The sequence below is a fragment of the Eptatretus burgeri genome, chromosome 10 (assembly GCF_056783735.1).
Source record: "Eptatretus burgeri isolate ZD-2024b chromosome 10, Ebu_testis_v1, whole genome shotgun sequence".
Lineage (NCBI taxonomy): Eukaryota > Metazoa > Chordata > Myxini > Myxiniformes > Myxinidae > Eptatretus > Eptatretus burgeri.
In genome coordinates, this window is record NC_140970.1 from 50456455 (window position 1) to 50481952 (window position 25498).

General features: G+C 40.3%; 1 protein-coding gene across 4 annotated transcripts in view; it reads left to right on the top strand.

The window, feature by feature from the left end:
- Positions 1 to 25498, top strand: part of LOC147018533 (uncharacterized) — a 63517-nt gene that overhangs the window by 17530 nt on the left and 20489 nt on the right. For all 4 annotated transcript variants that reach the window (XM_085898268.1, XM_085898270.1, XM_085898269.1 and 1 more), the window contains exon 3: positions 19796 to 19999. In XM_085898268.1, coding sequence (XP_085754394.1) covers positions 19796 to 19999 — 204 coding nt within the window. The remainder of the gene's footprint in view (positions 1 to 19795; positions 20000 to 25498) is intronic.

Genomic DNA, 25498 nt, shown 5'->3' on the forward strand with positions numbered 1-25498 from the left:
CCCAGCTTTAAGTTAAGAATGCAGAAGATATATCGGTAGAGATTTGCTCTATGTCTGCTTTAGTAAGTTGCTTGTTTTGTTGACGCACCACACATTTCTTTCTATCCCTGCTTTACACACAATTAACTACATTCACTGTGCCACATATTTTTTCCTCGCCTGCCTGTAATAAATTATTAGTAGCAATGTTCCCAGATCGTTTTTGTCTTTTCCTTCATTGATCCAGCAAAGTCCGTGTCCTAGCCTAGCCGGGACTTCATTCCCAACGATCCGTTCTTTTAGCTGGTACGTCCTTGGCAGTGTCGCTCGGCTGCATCTGACCCGGTAAAGTGCCCCGGTTCGGACAAGGTGTACCAAGGGCGTGTCCCCCGGTAATTAGATCACGTGGTTAATTAGGTAACCTAGATCAGGTGGTTGAGTTATTGGCATTCACGGTCAGTTAGCGACCCGCCACGTCACGGAGTTATCCATGTGCAACGACCTGCGATTCCGGGGAGTCTGGTGGGAACCCGACATAGCTTCTCCCCCCCTCCCCCATCCCCCCTAGTGGTCTTCTCACATCGATTCCCGTTCGCATCAATATGATGAGACATGAAATCATGCACATCTTATCTTAAATGTAACACATCCACCAACAAACACGACCGTCCCACTCACCTTTGAATTAAACTGTTCTACAAATATTCAAATGGTTATTTATAAACTTTTTTTTTTACATGCTTTCTTGTCTCCCAGCAACCACTGAAATGGGTTTAAATAGTTTCCATGTATATTATTATTACCTCTGCCACCGAAGGTGAAGGAGGTGATGTTTTCACCCCTTTCTGTCTGTTTGTCTGTGTACAGGATATCTCAAAAGGTTGTGGATGGATCCAGATGGAATTTTGTGGTCAGGCTGAGTGTGTGACAAGAAAGAATTGATTCATTTTTAGTGAAGATCCGAATTTGGAACCAACTCCAAGAAATTTTAAAATTATTCTTCACCATTGAGAGATCGGGCTAAAAATGATATATAGCACGATATGTCAAAAAGTTGTGGACGGATTCGGACGAAACTTGGTGGACAGGTTGGATGTGTGACGAGGATGAATTTATTCGATTTTGGTGAAGATCCAAATCCGGATCTGGATACGATAATTATTAAATTTTTAAAGTGATTCTTCACCATTGAGAGAGCGACAAAAAAAAGATATAGTAATGTATAGCATGATATTTCAAAAATGTATTGGGCCCGATATGTTCTCATGGATCAGGCATTACGTGGCAGAGGTACGCGCTCGACCGAGTGCTCTTGTAGTCTAATCATGTATTTATATAAATATCTCGTTAATAATTTTAGGATTCATATTGTATTTCAGGAATTTTATTTGGTGTCGTTTTATGATCTTAAAGAAAGCTTGTTTTAATCTGCTAACTGTAGCTCCCTGTGTTAACATACGTCTGACTAGTTGTTTTAATCTGCTAGCTGTAGCTCCCTGTGTTAACATACGTCTGACTAGTTGTTTTAATCTGCTAGCTGTAGCTCCCTGTGTTAACATACGTCTGACTAGTTGTTTTAATCTGCTAGCTGTAGCTCCTTGTGTTAACATACGTCTGACTAGTTGTTTTAATCTGCGAACTGTAGCTCCCTGTGTTAACATACGTCTGACTAGTTGTTTTAATCTGCTAGCTGTAGCTCCTTGTGTTAACATACGTCTGACTAGTTGTTTCAATCTGCTAACTGTAGCTCCCTGTGTTAACATACGTCTGACTAGTTGTTTTAATCTGCTAGCTGTAGCTCCCTGTGTTAACATACGTCTGACTAGTTATTTTAATCTGCTAGCTGTAGCTCCCTGTGTTAACATACGTCTGACTAGTTGTTTTAATTTGCTAACTGTAGCTCCCTGTGTTAACATACGTCTGACTAGTTGTTTTAATCTGCTAACTGTAGCTCCCTGTGTTAACATACGTCTGACTAGTTGTTTTAATCTGCTAACTGTAGCTCCCTGTGTTAGCATACGTCTGACTAGTTGTTTTAATCTGCTAACTCGCTCCCTGTGTTAGCATACATCTGACTAGTTGTTTTAATCTGCTAACTGTAGCTCCCTGTGTTAGCATACGTCTGACTAGTTGTTTTAATCTGCTAACTGTAGCTCCCTGTGTTAACAAACGTCTGACTAGTTGTTTTAATCTGCTAACTGTAGCTCCCTGTGTTAATATACGTCTGACTAGTTGTTTCAATCTGCTAACTGTAGCTCCCTGTGTTAACAAACGTCTGACTAGTTGTTTTAATCTGCTAACTGTAGCTCCCTGTGTTAGCATACGTCTGACTAGTTGTTTTAATCTGCTAACTGTAGCTCCCTGTGTTAGCATACGTCTGACGAGTTGTTTTAATCTGCTAACTGTAGCTCCCTGTGTTAGCATACGTCTGACTAGTTGTTTTAATCTGCTAACTGTAGCTCCCTGTGTTAGCATACGTCTGACGAGTTGTTTTAATCTGCTAACTGTAGCTCCATGTGTTAGCATACATCTGACGAGTTGTTTTAATCTGCTAACTGTAGCTCCCTGTGTTAGCATACGTCTGACGAGTTGTTTTAATCTGCTAACTGTAGCTCCCTGTGTTAGCATACGTCTGACTAGTTGTTTTAATCTGCTAACTGTAGCTCCCTGTGTTAGCATACATCTGACGAGTTGTTTTAATCTGCTAACTGTAGCTCCCTGTGTTAGCATACGTCTGACGAGTTGTTTTAATCTGCTAACTGTAGCTCCATGTGTTAGCATACATCTGACTAGTTGTTTTAATCTGCTAACTGTAGCTCCCTGTGTTAGCATACGTCTGACTAGTTGTTTTAATCTATAGACAAGTTCAGTGGTGTATCAGTAAATGTATGAGTTGTTTTAATCTGCTAACTGCAGCTCCCTGTGTTCGCATACGTCTGACTAGTTGTTTTAATCTGCTAACTGTAGCTCCCTGTGTTAACATACGTCTGACTAGTTGTTTTAATCTGCTAACTGTAGCTCCCTGTGTTAGCATACGTCTGACTAGTTGTTTTAATCTGCTAACTCGCTCCCTGTGTTAGCATACGTCTGACGAGTTGTTTTAATCTGCGAACTGTAGCTCCCTGTGTTAGCATACGTCTGACGAGTTGTTTTAATCTGCTAACTGTAGCTCCCTGTGTTAACATACGTCTGACTAGTTGTTTTAATCTGCTAACTGTAGCTCCCTGTGTTAACATACGTCTGACTAGTTGTTTTAATCTGCTAACTGTAGCTCCCTGTGTTAGCATACGTCTGACTAGTTGTTTTAATCTGCTAACTCGCTCCCTGTGTTAGCATACGTCTGACTAGTTGTTTTAATCTGCTAACTCGCTCCCTGTGTTAGCATACGTCTGACGAGTTGTTTTAATCTGCTAACTGTAGCTCCCTGTGTTAACATACGTCTGACTAGTTGTTTTAATCTGCTAACTGTAGCTGCCTGTGTTAGCATACGTCTGACTAATTGTTTTAATCTGCTAACTGTAGCTCCCTGTGTTAGCATACGTCTGACGAGTTGTTTTAATCTGCTAACTGTAGCTCCATGTGTTAGCATACGTCTGACTAGTTGTTTTAATCTGCTAACTGTAGCTCCCTGTGTTAACATACGTCTGACTAGTTGTTTTAATCTGCTAACTGTAGCTGCCTGTGTTAGCATACGTCTGACTAGTTGTTTTAATCTGCTAACTGTAGCTCCCTGTGTTAGCATACATCTGACGAGTTGTTTTAATCTGCTAACTGTAGCTCCCTGTGTTAGCATACGTCTGACGAGTTGTTTTAATCTGCTAACTGTAGCTCCCTGTGTTAGCATACTCTGACTAGTTGTTTTAATCTGCTAACTGTAGCTCCCTGTGTTAGCATACATCTGACGAGTTGTTTTAATCTGCTAACTGTAGCTCCCTGTGTTAGCATACGTCTGACGAGTTGTTTTAATCTGCTAACTGTAGCTCCATGTGTTAGCATACATCTGACTAGTTGTTTTAATCTGCTAACTGTAGCTCCCTGTGTTAGCATACGTCTGACTAGTTGTTTTAATCTATAGACAAGTTCAGTGGTGTATCAGTAAATGTATGAGTTGTTTTAATCTGCTAACTGCAGCTCCCTGTGTTCGCATACGTCTGACTAGTTGTTTTAATCTGCTAACTGTAGCTCCCTGTGTTAACATACGTCTGACTAGTTGTTTTAATCTGCTAACTGTAGCTCCCTGTGTTAGCATACGTCTGACTAGTTGTTTTAATCTGCTAACTCGCTCCTGTGTTAGCATACGTCTGACGAGTTGTTTTAATCTGCGAACTGTAGCTCCCTGTGTTAGCATACGTCTGACGAGTTGTTTTAATCTGCTAACTGTAGCTCCCTGTGTTAACATACGTCTGACTAGTTGTTTTAATCTGCTAACTGTAGCTCCCTGTGTTAACATACGTCTGACTAGTTGTTTTAATCTGCTAACTGTAGCTCCCTGTGTTAGCATACGTCTGACTAGTTGTTTTAATCTGCTAACTCGCTCCCTGTGTTAGCATACGTCTGACTAGTTGTTTTAATCTGCTAACTCGCTCCCTGTGTTAGCATACGTCTGACGAGTTGTTTTAATCTGCTAACTGTAGCTCCCTGTGTTAACATACGTCTGACTAGTTGTTTTAATCTGCTAACTGTAGCTGCCTGTGTTAGCATACGTCTGACTAATTGTTTTAATCTGCTAACTGTAGCTCCCTGTGTTAGCATACGTCTGACGAGTTGTTTTAATCTGCTAACTGTAGCTCCATGTGTTAGCATACGTCTGACTAGTTGTTTTAATCTGCTAACTGTAGCTCCCTGTGTTAGCATACATCTGACTAGTTGTTTTAATCTGCTAACTGTAGCTCCCTGTGTTAGCATACGTCTGACTAATTGTTTTAATCTGCTAACTGTAGCTCCCTGTGTTAGCATACGTCTGACTAGTTGTTTTAATCTGCTAACTGTAGCTCCCTGTGTTAACATACGTCTGACTAGTTGTTTTAATCTGCTAACTGTAGCTCCATGTGTTAGCATACGTCTGACTAGTTGTTTTAATCTGCTAACTGTAGCTCCCTGTGTTAGCATACGTCTGACTAGTTGTTTTAATCTATAGACAAGTTCAGTGGTGTATCAGTAAATGTATGAGTTGTTTTAATCTGCTAACTGCAGCTCCCTGTGTTCGCATACGTCTGACTAGTTGTTTTAATCTGCTAACTGTAGCTCCCTGTGTTAACATACGTCTGACTAGTTGTTTTAATCTGCTAACTGTAGCTCCCTGTGTTAACATACGTCTGACTAGTTGTTTTAATCTGCTAACTGTAGCTCCTTGTGTTAACATACGTCTGACTAGTTGTTTTAATCTGCTAACTGTAGCTCCTTGTGTTAACATACGTCTGACTAGTTGTTTTAATCTGCTAGCTGTAGCTCCCTGTGTTAACATACGTCTGACTAGTTGTTTTAATCTGCTAACTGTAGCTCCTTGTGTTAACATACGTCTGACTAGTTGTTTTAATCTGCTAACTGTAGCTCCTTGTGTTAACATACGTCTGACTAGTTGTTTTAATCTGCTAGCTGTAGCTCCCTGTGTTAACATACGTCTGACGAGTTGTTTTAATCTGCTAACTGTAGCTCCATGTGTTAGCATACGTCTGACTAGTTGTTTTAATCTGCTAACTGTAGCTCCCTGTGTTAGCATATGTCTGACGAGTTGTTTTAATCTGCTAACTGTAGCTCCATGTGTTAGCATACATCTGACTAGTTGTTTTAATCTGCTAACTGTAGCTCCATGTGTTAGCATACGTCTGACTAGTTGTTTTAATCTGCTAACTGTAGCTCCCTGTGTTAGCATACGTCTGACTAGTTGTTTTAATCTGCTAACTGTAGCTCCCTGTGTTAACATACGTCTGACTAGTTGTTTTAATCTGCTCACTGTAGCTCCCTGTGTTAGCATACGTCTGACTAGTTGTTTTAATCTGCTAACTCGCTCCCTGTGTTAGCATACGTCTGACTAGTTGTTTTAATCTATGGACAAGTTCAGTGGTGTATCGGTAAATGTATGACGAGTTGTTTTAATCTATTCATAAGTTCACTGGTGAATCAATAAACGTCTGACTAGTTTTAATCTGTTGATAAGTTCAGTGGTTTATCAGTAAACGTCTGTCTAGCTGTTTTGATTTATAGATAAGTTCAGTGGTTTATCAGTAAATGTCTGACTAGTTATTTTCATCTATTGATGAGTTCAGTGGTGTATTAATAAACATCTGTCTAGCTGTTGTAATTTATCCATAAGTTCAGTGGTGTATCAGTAAACGTCTGACTAGTTATTTTCATCTATTGATGAGTTCAGTGGTGTATTAATAAACATCTGTGTAGCTGTTTTAATCTATAGCTGTTAGTTTGACAAGCTTTTTAAACGACATGAATATTGATATTTTCCTTTACAGACCAGTTTGCTTTTTTGATTGACTTTTATGAATATTTTATTGCCTCTTGCAAATGCTTTATCTACCGGTATGTCCATTGTGGTTATGAGCTTGTCGTGTGGAATGTTTGTTTATAATGTAGAAAAATCACAACTTGATAGACATTTAGCCTTACCCATGTTGTGTTGAGACACTGTCGATTATGGGTTTGGAATTATCAATAATCTAGAATTTTTTTAATACCAGAATAAAACCTCACCTTTTCATGGTAGTTTTTCAAACACTTATAAATTGGTTTCATTGCCCCTGTAATTCTTCATTTCAGTTCCAACTTCAGGAAGTACAAAAAAAATTTGGTGAGTCTATCTTCATAATGCTCATCACACTCAGCATTTGTGCTTTGTTGTGTCTCCTTGGCAGCATGTTGTTAATATTAAAATATAAATTTGGCATGGCAGTTCCAACTTCCAGGAGTATTAATATTTTTTATTGCATAAAAGCTTTCTGTGCACATGCCAAGTATGGCAATCAGTTTTTAACCCACTTCGTCCAGCGGTTCAGGAGTCCAGAGGAAGTCAAACAAACATACAAATAACTCGAATGGTGCTTGGTAGAGTGCATACATCTGCCAGGCTGAACAGTTTATATTTTGTATCCCACTGATAGGCCGGATCTGGATCCGGACCTGAACCAAAATCAAATCGGCTTGTTTTTGTCACCAAACCAACTTGTCCACCTAGTTTTGTTAGAAGACAATCCACAACCTTTTGAGATATTGTGCTATATTTTGTTTGGCCCTTTCTCTCAATAGTGAAGAATCACTTGAAAATAAAAAAAATTATCGTGTCCGGATCCGGAATCAGATCTTCACTAAAATTGAATTGATTTTTTTCCTTGTCACACATCCGACCTGTCCAACAAGTTTCGTCCGAATCTGTCGACAACATTTTGAGATATCCTGCTCAAAACAGACAAACAGGAGTGAAAACATAACCTCCTTCTACCTTCGGTGACTGATGTAATAAATAATAATTCTCTATGGTTTTCCATGGCTATGATTACCCTCGCCAAAGGAAAGGGGAACGTTCTCGTTCGTTTACCCTCGTTCCCATTTGGGAACGTTTGTCTGTCTGTCTGTTTGTCCGCACATAATTTTCGTGTTTTTCTCTGCAACCACTTCTCAAATTGAGATTAAATTTTCACCATCGGATTGACTAATCATGTAGAATGTATTAATGATAATTATGATGTCATAAGTCACGTGTTATGGCAGATATGTTGGAAAAAACCCCAAAACTTTGGACCTCTGTATATCTGAAACCACACCAAGGAAAAAACTTGAAATTTGGCACATGGCAAGCACTCCTCATGGGGAATAAGGGTGAGTTAGTTTAACGACATCATCGGTGCCTTCGTTAGTGACATAATTGCATATGTAGAACATTACATCCGATCAGTATGAAAAATTTTGAGGGTCATCTTGGGATAATATATATGATCCACAGAAAAAAAATTGATGATGTCGTCGGTCACGTGATATCGCAGCCATGTTGTTGTTTTTTTTTTATAAAAACCTTCAAAAATTTTCTTCTCTGAAGTGGCAGAAAAGATTGAGGTGAAATTGAACACGAATGACCACCTATCCATGAGAAACAAAAGGTTCACACATGTGACATCGTAGGTCACATGATTTGGCAGCCATATTGGATTTACCCTAAAACCCATCATCAATTTTCTCCAAAATGGCTGGACAGATCGAGGGGAAACTTCACACAAATGTTCCTCAAGCCATGGATGTACAAGTTTGTCAAGGAATAATTGATAAGTCTCATGGTTTGGCAGCCATATTGGATTGAAGAAAAACATGAAATGATGTTTTCTCTGGAACCACTTAATCAATCGATGTGAAACTTCACAATTATGACGTAGTAGTCATGCGGAATACGTTTTCAATTTTAAACTGATAGGATGCATGGTCTGGCAGCCATAATTATTGATTTTTTTTTGATCTGGGTTCTTTTTTCTTTTCTTTTTCAAAAATAAGGCTGTGCCTGGATGGGTTTGAGGGTAGAGAGCAGTAGCAGCTGAAATGTGAATCCTATCCATGTTCCTCCTGATGTCTTCATCTTTGCTTTTTGCTTGTTTGGGTACCTTAATTCTAATAACTCAAATGCAGGATTGTACCTATTTGGTCTTCCATTTCATTTGAATTGAATTTATTTTAATTCCAGATTCAATTGAATAATAATTAATAAAAAAAACGTCATGGGTCAGGGTCAGGTGTCTAATCAAAGCGGGGTTGCATCAAAGCGAGACGTCTTGGTACCCGGTCATCACTGCCAGCAGTTATAAAGTGGCAGTTCTAGTTATGTCTCATTACCTCCACCATCGAAGGTGAAGGAGGTTATGTTATCACCCCTTTCTGTTGGATTTGCAAAATATGAGATATCCCTTATTGTCGGGTTTTCCGGGTGTGTGTGTGTGTGTGTGTGTGTGTGTGTGTGTGTGTGTGTGTGTGTGTGTGTGTGTGTGTGTGTGTGTGTGTGTGTGTGTGTGTGTGTGTGTGTGTGTGTGTGTGTGTGTGTGTGTGTGTGTGCGCGCGCGTGCAACGTAAGGCTCCACAGCACGAACCAGCGAACCGATTTCGATGAAACTTTGCCAACAGGTGGAATATATACTGGGAATGTGCGCGTTTGAATTCCGTTGCTGTGCAGCGGCCGAAAAACCGCGTACAGTATTTTCAATATTTGTCCTTCAGTTTTGAATGTAGAGAAACGAGACTTTGGAATTAAACACTTCGAGATATTTAGAAAATTTTACTCGAGCCGATTTTTGATTGAGGTTTTATGTTTCAAATGGTAGTCCTTCAAAAATCGGGTGTCTATTTACCGTCATTTAAGGTGTGTATACAGTGTTTGTAAGGAACTGCACCATCATTCCACCTTCGATCTCTCCTCGATCCAAACGTTATTGACCAAAGTGAAAAGGATCCAAAATAAATGGAATCACCGGCATTTCTGTCTTTGTGGATTTCTAATAATATAATATGTTTATTTATTTACCGAAAACGATTCCACGACCCACACTCCACCTTCAATTATTTATTTATTTACCGAAAACAATTCCACGACCCACACACCACCTTAAATTATTTATTTACTTACTGAAAATGATTCCCCACCCACACACCACCTCCAATTATTTATTTATTTACTGAAAACGATTCTCCACCCACAAACCATCTCCAATTATTTATTTATTTACCGAAAATGATTCCCCACCCAAACACCACCTTCAATTATTTATTTATATACCGAAAACAATTCCCCACCCACACACCACCTCCAATTATTTATTTATTTCCCGAAAACGATTCCCCACCCACACACAGCCTCCGATTATTTATTTATTTACCAAAAACGATTCCCCATCCACACACCGCCTCCGATTATTTATTTATTTACCAAAAACGCTTCCCCACCCACACACTGCCTCCGATTATTTATTTATTTACTGAAAACGATTCCCCACCCACACACCACCTCCAATTATTTATTTATTTTCCGAAAACGATTCCACGACCAACACACCACCTTCAATTATTTATTTATTTACCGAAAAGAATTCCACAACCCACACACCACCTTCAATTATTTATTTATTTCCCGAAAACGATCCCACGACCCACACACCACCTTCAATTATTCATTTATTTACCGAAAAGAATTCCATGATCCACACACCACCTCCAATTATTTATTTATTTACTGAAAACTATTCTCCACCCACACACCACCTCCAATTATTTATTTATTTCCTGAAAACCACCCACACACCACCTCCAATTATTTATTTATTTCCTGAAAATGATTCCACGATCCACACACCACCTTAAATTATTTATTTATTTACCGAAAACAATTCCATGACCAACACACCACCTCCAATTAATTATTTATTTATTTACCAAAAATGATTCCCCACCCACACACCACCTCCAATTATTCATTTATTTACTGAAAACGATTCCACGACCCACACACCACCTCCAATTATTTATTTATTTACCGAAAACGATTCCACGATCCACACACCACCTTCAATTATTTATTTATTTACCGAAAACTATTCTCCATCCACACACTACCTCCAATTATTTATTTATTAACTGAAAACGATTCCACGACCCACACCCCACCTCCAATTATTTATTTATTAACCGAAAACGATTCCACGACCCACACTCCGCCTCCAATTATTTATTTCTTTACTGAAAACGATTCCTCGACCCACACACCACCTTCAATTATTTATTTATTAACCAAAAACGATTCCACGACCCACACTCCGCCTCCAATTATTTATTTATTTTCCGCAAACGATTCTCCACCCAAACACCACCTCCAATTATTTATTTATTTACCGAATACGATTCCCCACCCACACACCGCCTCAAATTATTTTTTTATTTACCGAAAACGATTCCACGACCCACACACCACCTTCAAATATTTATTTATTTACCGAAAACGATTCTCCACCCAAACACCACCTTCAATTATTTATTTATTTACCGAAAATGATCAAGACCCACACACCACCTCCAATTATTTATTTATTTACCGAAAACGATTCCACGACCCACACTCCGCCTCCAATTATTTATTTATTTTCCATAAACGATTCTCCACCCAAACACCACCTTCAATTATTTATTTATTTAGCAAAAACGATTCCATGACCCAAACACCACCTTCAATTATTTATTTATTTACCGAAAACGATTCCCCACCCACACACCACCTCCAATTATTTATTTATTTACAGAAAACGATTCCATGACCCACAAACCACCTTCAATTATTTATTTATTTACCGAAAACGATTCCACGACCCACACACCACCTCCAATTATTTATTTATTTACTGAAAACGATTCCACGATCTACACACCACCTCCAATTATTTATTTATTTACTGAAACCGATTCCACGATCCACACACCACCTTCAATTATTTATTTATTTACTGAAAACGATTCCACGATCCACACACCACCTTCAATTATTTATTTATTTACCGAAAACGATTCCCCACCCACACACCACCTCCAATTATTTATTGATTTACCGAAAACGATTCCACGACCCACACACCACCTCCAATTATTTGTTATTTAAAGTGGGACTGTCGTTGGAAAGTGGGCGAGGCTTATGAAAAATATTGTATGGCTCAGGAGGTGTGGTCAAACAAGAGCATTGAGAGAAGTTTATCGGGTTTTGTGTGTGTGTGTGTGTGTGTGTGTGTGTGTGTGTGTGTGTGTGTGTGTGTGTGTGTGTGTGTGTGTGTGTGTGTGTGTGTGTGTGTGTGTGTGTGTGTGTGTGTGTGTGTGTGTGTGTGTGTGTGTGTGTGTGTGTGTGTAACGCGAGGCTCCACAGCACAAACCAGCAAACCCATTATTTTTCAAATGGTAGTCCTTCAAAAATAGGGTGTCTATTTACCGTCATTTTTTTATGAGGAGTGCCAGTTGGCAAAATACGCAATAGGAAAAATGTTGCCAGGCAGAGGAACAATTGTATGTGAACCAATACGTCTTGGCAATGAATCTTTGTCGGTGGATCGGTCAGAATGAAAAGCATAGTGTCCAGCGCTTCGATCCTTGTGAATCCCTCGTCGCCTACCGGCTTGTCTGTTTCTTTGTGTGCAGGATGTCTCAAAAAGTTGAGGACAGATCCAGATGAAATTTTCTGGACAGGTTGGACGTGTGACAAGGATGAACTGATTAGATTTTGGTGAAGATCCGGATCCATCTCTGACTACGAGGACTTTTAAGTGATTCTTCACCAATGAGAGATGGGGCCAAAAATGATATTTTGCATGATATCTCAAAAAGTTGTGGAAGGATTCGGACGAAACTTGGTTTACATGTTGGGTGTGTGACAAAGAAGAATTGCTTCAATTTCGGTGAAGACCCAGATCTGATAACTTTTTAAGTGATTCTGCACCATTGAGAGATAGAGCTAAACTAATATATAGCACGATATTTCAAAAAGTATGGACGGATTCAGATGAAACTTGGTGGACTGGTTGGGTGTGCAGCAATGATGAATTGATTCGATTTTAGTGAAGATCTGAATCTGGATCTGGATACGATAATTATTTAATTTTTAATGTGATTCTTCACCATTGAGCGATGGGCCCAAAACGATATAGTCCTGTATAGCATGATATTTCAAAAAATGTATTGGGCCCGATATGTTCTCGTGGATCAGTCATTACTTGGCAGAGGTATGCGCTCTACTGAGTGCCCTTCCAGTTATTTATGTGACACCAGTACACATACGCCATACAAAATACACCACCCACTAACATGACAAAAACACACAAAAAAAAACACAAAACCTGGCGAGGGTCTGCAATCTCCGATTGCTCTTTTTGTTGTTATGACTTGAAATACCCACTCACACCAGGCAGCACTATACAATACACATTTACATACAGAGAATTTGCATCCTCCCCCCACCCTAAATCCCCTGAGCTATTAATTTTTTTTTTTCTTTTACCACTTAAAACCTTCCTGGGAACATCCTGATTACAACCAACAGTTTTCAACTCCAGCGGTTCAGGGGTACATAGAAGTCAAACAAGCAAGCAAACAAACACGTAACTAATTGTTATAAACACAAACGACCACTAAATTTTACATTCAGGGAGCTACCTCTTTATTTCATTTCCTCTCTCTCATGCCAGAGAGTTCTTCTTTAGTCAGTTCTCCATCACATCCCCTCTCCTCCTTTCAACAAAAGCTCACCTTCGAGAATCATCTACACTTGTCGAAACATTTCAGCCTCTTAACTCAGCCTTAACTCAGCCTCTTAACTTTGACCCAGGAGGAGGCCATTAGTTCCATCAGACCCTGCACTCTTATTACTAACTTATGGTTCTTTGTCCATGGTCTGTCCTTTTCAAATGCTCAGGTTAAGAACGGAAACAACACATGCCATTTTTTTTTTTTAGGCTTTCAGATGATTCAGCCAGGGTTCAAACCATCAACCTCCCAAACTTAGAGCAGACACTCTACTCATTATGCTACCAAGACTGGTACCATCTTTACTATGTGATTATGTGACTGGTACTATGCTACCAAGACTGGTACCAGTCCTCAAGCAATCGAGATTACTCTCTTGTCCAACCTAGGCTCTTCCTTGGGATATCTGCTCTTCCGTCCTCGGGTAGTTGAGTCTGGGCCTCATCTTCAACTCGTGATGGTTGATCCTGCTCTCGAGTCACACTTGTCCCTTTTGTACTCAGTCTGTTTCCTCAGGGGGAAATTCTGAATCTAATAGCTCATCGATCCACTTGCTGATCGACCCAACACTCAATTCCCCACCCTGTAGTCAAGCTTGGTTGTTCCTACAATCATATTGCTCCTTATACTTGTTTTGAGCCTTCTGGATGCTCTCAGCTGCAAGTTCTTTGGCATAGGATAGGACATCCGTTAGGTCAATAAAGCAAGTGTGATGCCTCAATGGGGAAACAACAGTCAATGCTGAACAGTAAAAATGAGGGGTTTTCTCCGGAAGAGGTATGGGGAGTGTACTTTTCCCAAACAAGCTGCATGTGTGTTTTTGAAGAATTGTTTTCAGCGTCCAATTTAATTTATCAACCATGCCATCATGCTAAGGATGGTAGGCTATATTGTTTTTTTGTAAACCCCAGCATTTTGCATAGATCGACGACTTTTGTAATGGAAGGTAAGTGCCTCAATCAGAAAGTAGGGCTTCTGGCACACAAATAATTATTGGAATGATCTCATCAGCCAAGATCCTCGCCAACCTGGAAGCCTTCTGATCCAAGACTGCAAATACCATGGGTCATTTGGGAAACAGGTCTTAGACCAAAACATGTTTATTCCCTTTCTCTGGAAGTGGCAAGTCCATAATATCAATTCCCAGGATATAAATTGGACGCCGAGTTGGTATGGGATGCAGTGGTGGCTTGTCCTTCAGGCCAGTTCATGGAGGTGTGAGACACTCAAAACAAACTTTGGCCTACTGTTTCACCTGCCTACTGTTTCACTATCCAGATGTCCTTGATATTCCAGTGAGTCACAAGTGTCCACAACAGGTACTTTAGGTTCTTTATGATGTGCTGAGAGTCATCTGCTTACTTTAGGGGGCTCCGTGACAGCTCAATATGTGACGTTCACGTCTCTCATCCCTCTCCTCTACACCCTATCCACCAGCATACATGCTTCAGTGTCCAGTTTGGGGTTTCTCGTACAGCCTTGACTGCAGTGTTGTCAGTGAGTACTGCACAGTCACACAGTTGCCATACAAGAAATGGTGGAAATGAGGTGTGGCCCATACAACAGCAAGTGTCTCCAGCTCTGTTGACTGTTATACTCTAGTTCCTTTCAGACTGGTTGAATGCCCAGCTGGCAAAAGCTACAGGATTCAATTTCCCATCATCTTGCACTTGAGATCTGACAACTACTAATCCTTGAACTGAAGCATCCATTGCCAGTGTGACATCTCGGTCAAATTTAGGATATTTGAGAACTCAAGCAGTAGTGAGTTTCATTTTTACTTCATCGAATGCTGATGGCAAGTGAGTGGTCCACACAAAGCTAATTTATTTGAGGGCGAGCTCAGAAAGAGACTGAGTGACTTTAGCAAACTTTGGAATAAATTTCCAGTAGTACGAGGCCAAGCCAAGGAAATGGCATACATCTTGTATGTTCTGGGGCATTGGGAACCCACGTAAAGCTGTGACCAGTTGAAGATTAGTCTTGGGGCCATAAGGAGTGATGAGATGCCCATGATACTCCAGCTCTCTCTGATCAAAACAGCAGTCCGTTGGCTTTAATTTCAGGTCTACTTTTCTGTCATACAATTACCTCTGCAGGTGCTGCAAGTGTCCTTTGAGCATTAGTGACAAGACCAAGATATCATCCTTGTAACCAGAGACAAAGTTGGGACCAGTGACAGGATTCATACACACTACCACCTGTGACATCAGGTGCTGAAACACTGCTGGTGCATTGGTTAACCCAAAGAGCATCACCATAAATTAAAACTGGCTTTGAGGGATAACAAGGCTGTTTTGTTCTGAGACTGTGGTTTATTCTAATTTGCGAGAATCCTGATGCCAGATCCATGGTGGACAAATACTTGGACTTCTCAAGCTGATGCAGAAAGTCTTCATTGTGAGTAAGAGAGCGGCTTTTGTAATCACATTCAGAACATAGTAATGAATGACGACACGATGAGAGCTATCCTTTTTCCAAACAAACACTGTTGTAGAGCCTGGTATCAGCTGCGAGCACGACCGCTAGGTGGGGCAATAGGGTCGACTCTACCAAACACCCGGAATCTAGATCGTACCTTTTGGGAAACTCTGAGGGTACGGGTCCCTTACCGGACCATGAATCGTCAATACTTCCACCACGTGGTACAGGGTTATTTTCCAAACTTCAAAATACCTAGACCCACATGGCGAGCTACCGAGTATTCACACCCTCGACGGCACTCGTACGGGATGAGCCGTATGCGCGCTCGACCCGTAAGTGACCCGAGCGGACGGTCACCGAGCCTCCGTCGGTCCCAAATGCACACCACTATGGCAACGACGGCCTTCTTTACTTCTCCCAACATGCACCACGTTAAACCAATAGAAGAACCACAAAAACGAGCTGATACATTTAACACATGGGTTTATTTATAATGGGGGGAAGGGGGGAGCACGCAAGGAGCAGAGTTATCCGACTATAAGGAAATGCAATGCACAAAGCGCAAGCACTTAATGATTTCTACTTAAAGACGGGCCCACCGACAGAAACACACACACACAGATACCCAGAAGGACATGGACCTGTCCACCTCATGTGGTTTGGCTGACATGAGCAAACCAGGCCAGCGTCGAGATGCTGTCCAAAAAACCAGGCACCAGCGAGACGATGGAAGAACCAGGCACCAGCGAGACGTGATCAGACTCTTCAGCTCCGTTCAGCGCTCGTCCCAAAAATCAAAACTCTCCCTTCTTGTCTGATCGCGCCGCAACCTTATTCACCCTTGTCCAGGGGAGAAAGGGCCGCCTCCTCCCTCCCCGCTCTCCCTCACTGGACGGTTTTGGCATGCAAAATGCGCTCGTCACCCTGTTGTTGGCCAAAACGGGCGCCAAGGCCGTTGATTGGACCGGGGTGGTCGTGACGGCCATCCGGTGGACCGCCCTCCAAATAGGCAGAGAAACATTATCCTGCGTGGGCTCCGCCCACATACGTGCTGACACGCACGTAGGCAATGGTGTCGGTCAGAGCGAGGTGAAGGTGAGGATGATGCTGGCTGGCATTGTTGTAGTTGATGTTAAAAAGAAAAGAAAACCCTGACTATCAAAATAACTCCGCAGCGCATGAACATTTAATTACCCATTAAACAAGGGATGGGACTCTAACTAAAAACACGTACTTACCGATATAACTGTTCTATAGGACCTGTATGTTGAGTGCTCATGACTTCCAGATTCGTAACAATACAACTGAGGCAACTGAAGGCTGTATGACTCCATCTCTTCACATCTCTTCGAGGTGTCTCAGCATTTCCTGCCTCACAACGATGAAAAGCATTTTTCTGGGTGGTTGCCTTCAAGTAGGAGTCTCTTCCGTGTTGATCTTCATGCTGATCATGTTTCCCCGCATTCTTCGAGATCAAAGATAAAGGCTTCATGATGCTGGACGTAAAAATGATGGAGCCTTTTCGTTTTCCTCTGTGTTGACTAGATCTGCCATACCCACTAGTTCCAGTAATTTCTGTTGGTGAGTAGCTTAGTCAGGATTAGTATGTACTCTCAGGACATCACATTTTTCCTATCGGGTTAATTCAGTAAGAGAATCCTCATCAGCATTATTCTTTGCCTCATGGGAGTCGATGACCATCACGGAGAATGCTTCACTAACTATCGCACCAGGGGCTACCTTCTGCATAAATCCCAGGCTGTTGAACACCCTCAACACAGCTCAGCCATCAGTTATTGTCATTATATGAGCATGAGAGCTTGTACACTGATCTAGTACTTTGTTGGTCTTGGTGGAATTGCTCCAGCAATGTGAAGAGCTGGACCAGTATTGAACATGCGCTCCAGTCTCCTTATAAAACCTGCTGCATGCTCATCTTCTGCTTGCGAGGTATACCAGAAATCTTGTGCAGACAAAGTTTTATTACCTGAAGTAGTACTTTTCCCAGTATGCTGTCTGCCAACCTGTACAGTAATACTTCGCTTAATGCTGCCCGGTACAACGCTGATTCATTATAAAGCTCTTTGTCCGAGAGAACATTTTTACTAAAAAAGAATTAAGAAAATCCATAACACACAGCGCTCACCGAGTAAATGCTCCCATTGCCATTGTCTGTACTGTGTGCACACACTCGGAGCCAATCAGCGCTGTTTACTCTGCCTTCGTTTTGCAGAAGGATCAACCTCCTCCAACCTTGTCTTCCACTACTTCTATGTAGGAGTAAGAGCAATCGCAGTTATTATTTTTTATTGATGTTTGTACCTTTAAAAAAAAGTTTTTGTCAATACTTACTGATGTTATTATTACAAAAAAATTATTATTTCTATTTATGAAATAATATGTTTACCATCTCTATTATTATTATTATTATTGGCACTATTACCGAGACCCCAAATGGAGCCCTCATATACAGCTCGTGCATAAGAAATAACTGTCAGGAACGCATCTCCCATATATAAACATATATATATATATATATATATATATATATATAAACATATATATATATATATATATATATATATATATATATATATATATATATATATATATATATATATATATATATATATATATATATATATATATGTCGGGAACCTATAGAAACAATGGTAGATTGACCCCTTTACATTGAGGAACCCAACCTGTGCGCTACGTCAGGTATCCCTGTAGTTGGACCATTGTGCTCTTCCCCAGGAGGAGATGCAATGATTGAATGTGGTTTACTGGAAATCTTTGGTACAGTTGCATGCTGCTCTTCATTACTTGGTCCCTCTACATTACCAGGTCGTTACGGTGTAGCAGATTTTGTCTCCATGTGCCCTCCCCTCCATACCTCTGCTGCAGCTTGATAAGAAAGCATCCCCCAACTGTTGACACACTACCTCAGACAATAGTAGCTGCTCATGTGAGCTAGTTTTGATGTATATTGGGGTGCGCAAACATTCACTCAATGTAAAGGCATTCCGAGGTGGGTTAAAATTATGGAGCCTTTTTATTTACTCCCATGACCCCATTGCTGCCCATTAATGGTGCTCAGGTTTTGTCATCCCACATATGACAAGAAGCCAATTGCTGTTTTAAATTATTTGGTGGTTCAGGCATGACATTATTCTCTTTATGTTTATTATTATTATTGTTTTTTTGTTGTTGTTATTACCGCCGAAGGATTTGGAGAGGGTATTGCATTTGGGTTTGTTTGTTTGTCTGTCTGTCTGTTTGTTTGTCTGCACAGAACTTTCGTGTTTTTCTCTGCAACCGCTTGTCTGATTGAGACGAAATTTTCACCATTGGTGCGGTTACTCATGTCGAATGATAATTATGATGTCATAGGTCACGTGGTGTGGCAGCCATATTGGAAAAACGGAAAAAACTTTGGACCTCCTGTATCTCTGAAACCGCGCTAAGGAAAAAATTGAAACTTGGCACACGGCAAGGGGGATGAGTGGGGAATGTGTGATTTTGTTTGTGACGTCATAGGAGCCCTCGTTATGACGTCATAATTACATATGTTGAACACCACATCCAATCGGTATGAAAATTTTTGTGGGTCATCTGGGGATAAAATAGTCCACAGAAAGAAAATAATGACGTCATTGGTCGCGTGATTTGGCAGCCATATTGTTTTTTATTTTTTTTAACCTTCAAAAATCTTCTTCTCTGAAGTGGCTGACCAGATCGAGGAGAAACTTTACACGTATGACCGCATGTCCATGAGGAACAAAAGGTTCACACATATGACATCATAGGTCACATGGTTTGGCAGCCATATTGGATTTACCCGAAACACTATAAAAATACACCACTCAAAAGAAGTCCTGGTGAGGGTTTGCAATCTCTGATTGCTCTTTTTCTTGTTTTGTTATTTTTTGGGGGGGGAGCATTGTTTTCATGCAAGAAATTACAAAATCAAATCGTTATTGGGAAAATTCGGACTGACTTTGTGCATGTGCATTAATTACGATGAACCATTGATTTATTACATGTGATTTTTGATGATAAGTATCATATTACAGTCCTGTGCAGGCGATGGTACTTGATCCTTTTTGGTTTCTTTTGGGGTTTTTTTTGCCTCCAGCAACAACTCGGATGCAAAGTAATGCCAGCAATGGTACAGAAGAGACCTTGGGTGAGAAAGTGGCTGCAAGAACTGAGACAGGAATTGGACAGGACGTCCATCCTTTGTTGGAGGATTCTCCAGGGCAGCAGAGTGACACAAGTCACGAGGAGGCCTCCACATCAACCCAGGGAAAGTCTCCCAACTCGAGTAAAATTCCAAATGGTAAAGATGTTCAGATATCTTCCACATTTTATAAATGCATTAACACTTTCAGATTGAGTGATCCTCATGCCTTTACCCTTTTGACCACAAGCTGAGCTGAGATGTTTCTCATTGTACAGCTAACCATGTCTGTGGTATGACGCATAACTAGCTGAGCCACCATTAATCCCGTCCTCCTATTCCAGCCAACTACACCCAGCTATTTATGTCACTAATAGACTCGTCTGGAATTGCAAGCAGGTGTGTCTGCTTGTTACTCACAATGAAAATCTCATATTAATGTTTCTGTAATTGTTTGGTTTGATTCTTTTGGCTTTTTAAATTCAGTATTGCGATAGCATTGTTTTTGTCATTCATGCACTCTTCCCTCTGAACTGTTCAATCCAGGTTTGATTCTTAAAGGCTGAAAATTGCTTTTTCTGGCTGAAAACTGCTGTCCTCACGCCATGTAGGACGTATTATGTTTTAGAGTACACATTCGATTAGGGGAAATCGATTTGGCTTTACTGTCCATATTAGAAAATTATTTTTGAATAATTTTCCATTATTCAAAATTTATTTGGGTCATTGGCTTGAACAAATTCTATGTTCATCTTTGTCTTCCCCACAATGGTTGACATAGAGTTAGAACAGCCATTGCTTCTCACACTATTTACTGACATCAAGTTTATTCCAAATATTCCAGATTTCTGTCAATACATGGATTTCCTGTTTGTTTGTTTTTGTCACAGAACTTCATTGGCAGAGATTTTCTTATTTGAAGTTTTTGTGAACAAAGCTATGAACTCAAAGACCTTCCTCATCTCTCTTTCTTCCTATTTTATGCCTTTTGTTTTTTTCTCTCCACTCGTTGGCACGAATAATATATGGACATGTTGGAATGCATTGACATTTTCTGGTTTTTCTTTTTTTCTCTTTTCTTTATCTTTTCCAGTACTCTAATTTATTACACCTGTGTATATGCCTGTGTCTATTTTTATCTTACCAAAACGAAGTTTTTGCAAGATATGTTAGTCAGCTTTTATGTTTTTTTTGTTGTTGTTTGTCTGTAATCACGTATCGATCACTCTGCAGAGCACAGTTATCATTGGAAATTTTTGTAACTTCGCATATCAGAGTCCTATAGAGGTCCCTTTCAGCGCATAAAATTTTCAAGGTCAGGGTCAAAGGTCAAGGTCACTTTGTCGCAAATCAGGGGAGTCGACGAAACCCTTATTTTTTGAGTAATTTTGATCAGATCGTCTTCAAACTTCATGGGAATATAGTTCATGGTCTGGCGCTTAGCTGATTAATTTTTGGTGGTGATCGGCCTTGACCTTCATGGTTCGCGCTGGAGGTCGAAAGTTTTTCACCCCAAGGTCAAATTTTGAAATCTTAGATACAATATCGAGTAATACCTCATATGAAAGCGCTTGATAAGTGCTTTCCATATCTGTCAAAAGTTTGACGCCATGACGTCATGACGAAAAAACGGATTTTTCATGAAAATTTTATTTCCTCAGTTCTCATCAAAATCTCTTGATATTTCATGTACAATGGTCCTGGAGAGATACCATTAACCGTACGAAAATATAAAGGTCAAGGTCAAAGGTGAAGGTCACAAAAAGGTCAAGCATCAAGGTCGACGAAACCCTTATTTTTTGAGTAACTTTAATCGAATAAATAAGTCACTCATGTTCACATTTTGGCAAGATACTGGTCACCCTGGGGGTGACATTGGTTTATTTATTTTTGGTTCACGAGTCAGTAAGTGACCACTATATTCGTTATATGTGTGTGTGTCTGTCTGTCTGTCTATCTGTCCCGAGCATAGCTCCGTGGGTTTTAATCCGATCCTGATAAAATTTGGGTGGGAGGTTTATATCATGTTCTAGTTGTGTTTTCCTGAGAATGGGCATGCTGCGTGCATCATGGGTGGAGCCATGCTAAAAAAACGTGTTTTTAAGGGGTAGCAGATTTCAAGTTACATCTTCTCTGAGGGGGTTTGTCGAATCTGGCAGGGGTTTCGGTATTTGGTTAGCCCAATGGCACCTACATAGCCCCACTGAGCTCGATTTTTTTTTTTCATTTTCGTCCCAAGGTCAAGGTCACGAACTTAGAAAATGTCAAAAACAAGCAGTCATAGACTGGTACTTACGAAATCGTCAACTTGACCTCTGACCTTGTCTAATAAAAGCTGTCTCTAGAGAAGGTAGCGACGCAAACCAGAAGTTTCTACGATGATTCTGTACCAAACCATCAAAAATCGAATGTTTTGGATGTTTGACCTCACTGTGACCTTGACCGTTGACCGATTTTGACCAAAATCTAATCAACACTAGCCATCACCCTCCTGAATCACGTGGTGCAATTTGACATTGGTAACTTCTTCCGTTCTCGAGTTATCGTGCCTACAAACAAACAAACAAACAAGCAGTCATAGACTGGTACTTCCGAAATCGTCAACTTGACCTCTGACCTTGTCTAATAAAAGCTGTCTCTCGAGAAGGTAGCAACGCAAAACAGAAGTTTCTACGATGATTCTGTATCAAACCATCAAAAATTGTAACGTCGAGCGAAGCAAAAATCTCCATTTCTCCACGCAATTATATTACACCTTAACGTAACTCAACGACGCGTCTGCTCGAGCGCACTGCATCATGGGACGACCCGTGATGCGTCGAGTGAAATATTTTTTATCCAATCTTAAAACGTCTCCAAAACATCCGATTTTTACCAGAATTTCGACAACCGAGTTTTAAGCGTCCTAAGCGATCGCAAAAACCGAAGACAAAATTAAAATCGAAGTTAAAACGAACTCGTAACGTCGAGCGAAGCAAAAATACTCCATTTCTCCACGTGAATTTACGGAATTATGTTTGACCTCACTGTGACCTTGACCTTTGACCGATTTTGACCAAAATCTAATCAGCACTAGCTATCACCCTCCTGAATCATGTGGTGTAATTTGACATTGGTAGCTTCTTCCGTTCTCGAGTTATCGTGCCTACAAACAAACAAACAAACAAACAGAAACGGAAGTCATCAATATACTTACGAAATCTTTAGATTTCGTAAGTAAAAATCAATAAATCGGGCATCGAGCTCCTAGGGTTTTCAACTGTTTCGAATGAAAGTTGGTAGGCAAGTAGTGCTCTTCGAGTACTACAACTTTCATCATTTACGTTTTTCCCTATTCCCGCCAGTTTGCCCGTGGCGTCCCCTCGAAGGTCAAAAAATAAAAAAGGTGAACCGTGTACATTGCTCGTGAACCATCTCCGTCTCCAGACTTGTTCATAAGGCTGTATTTGTGGTTTGTTTCCCTTTTACTGATTTGGTTTTGCTTAGCAGCGGGAGATCTAACCACCTTGCTCAATTGTTGCAGTAAATTTGTATCGATTGTTTGCTTTATGATAAACATTGGCTGTTTACTTGCTCCCTTTTGCAAATCCAAATGTTTTTCTCCTTTTTCCTCCTCTTCTTACTCTTTTCCTTTTATCTTCTTTCTCATGCTTTCCCTTTACCTTCTTGATCCTGGTAACATCTTACTTGGTAATATTGTTTGTGTGTATCATACTAAGAACAAATGTTTGGAAGAGTAGATTTCAAAAATGATTCAATGTGACTATTTAGGGATCTTGATAAGTGGATGAAAGTAGGTGTAGACAATAGGATGGGTGAGTGTGACGGAGAGTTTGGATATTTGTCTGGGAATGGGAATGGAGAGTGAGAGGGAGAAAGTCAGGAAGAATGAGAGCAAGAGGTAATTTCAAGCCTTCTGTTGGAGTCTCTACAAACAGTACTGGCGCCTGGTTCTAGGCCAAGTGTTGATGAGAAACAGACGCACTGATTGACTCACTTGTTGGCTGACCGCACGATGGTTGATGGTTGAAGGGGGTGATGCAATTGTGGTTTGATGAGGCCTTAAGATACTGAGCTTTTGGAAACTGGAATCATAATCACAGATTGTTATTACCCTCGCCAAAGGAGAGGGTATTGCATTTGAGTCCATTTGGCTGTTTGTTTATTTGGCAAAATTTTATATTTTTTTTGACAAGTATGTTGATCATCTCCATTATTGGCTCGGCTCGGCTAGGCACGGCTCGGCTCGGTATGTTTGTTTGTTTGTCTGTCCGCTTGCCTCCAGCCCAAACCGTTCAACCGACCATTCTGAACTTTTCAGAGATTAATGTCACCGACCCTGCGATGGTCCCACATTGAAGGTTCATAAAATTTGGTCAACCGAAAAGGTCTACATATGCCAATAGGCAAATTTGAGCCAAATTTTCTAAAATCCTCAAATTTCAGCCAATTGACTTAAAATTTGAACAGGACTTGCATGTCAGGTCAATGAATTCAACCACCTATTACTTTTGAGGTTAACTTAGCTCAAAAGGTCAACATAGGCCATAACGTCAACCCAACATAGGCCAAATTATTAAATTGTTTCTAAAATTATCAATTTCCATCTGATTGACTTGAAATTTGAAGACCATTTGCACATCAGATCGCTGAATTCAACCATTTATTGTGATTATTATTGAGGTCAAAGTTGGCCAAAAGGCCAATTTGGGCTAAATTTTCTAAAATCCTCAATTTTCCTCCGATTGACTTGAAATTTGAAAAGGATTTACATATCAGGTCACTGAATTCAACCAGCCAATTATTTTTGAGGTCAACATGGACCCAAAGGTCAACATATTCCCAAGGTCAACAACTAAGGTGGTATTTCTAAAATCCTCAATTTTCATCTGATTGACTTGAAATTTGAAGAACATTTGCATATCAGGTCGCTGAATTCAACCACCTATTAATTTTGAGATCAACATTGGCCAAAAGGCCAATTTGAGCCGAATTGAGCCAAATTTCCTTAAATCCTCAATTTTCATCTGATTGACTTGAAATTTGAAGAGCATTTGCATATCAGGTCACTGAATTCAACAACCTATTAATTTTGACGTCACCATTGGCCAAAAGGCCAAATTAAGCCAAATGTTCTGAAATCCTCATTTTCATCCGATTCACTTGAAATTTGAAAAGGATTTACAAATCAGTCACTGAATTGAACCACCAATTCTTTTTGAGGTCAACATAGGCCGAAAGGTCAACATAGGCCAAATGCTTAATATCTTCAATTTTAATCCCATTACTTGAAATTTGAAAAGGATTTACATATCAGGTCACTGAATTCAACCACCTCTTAATTTTGAGGTGAACAAAGGCCAAAAGGTCAAAATAGGCCAAAAGATTTTGTTTTGGATCCAGCCCATTAGTGGGATACAAAATGTGAACTGTTCCACTAGGCAGAGGTATGCGCTCTACCGAGTGCCATTCCACTTTGCGCTGTTTTGCCAAGTGTCGCTCTATTTAAACATTCTACTCATGTAGAATGTTTAAATGATAATTATGACATCATAGGTCACGTGGTGTGGCAGCCATGTTGGAAGAACCAAAAAACTTTGGACATCTGTATCTCTGAAACCACACCAAGGAAAAAAAATTGAAACTTGGTACATGCAA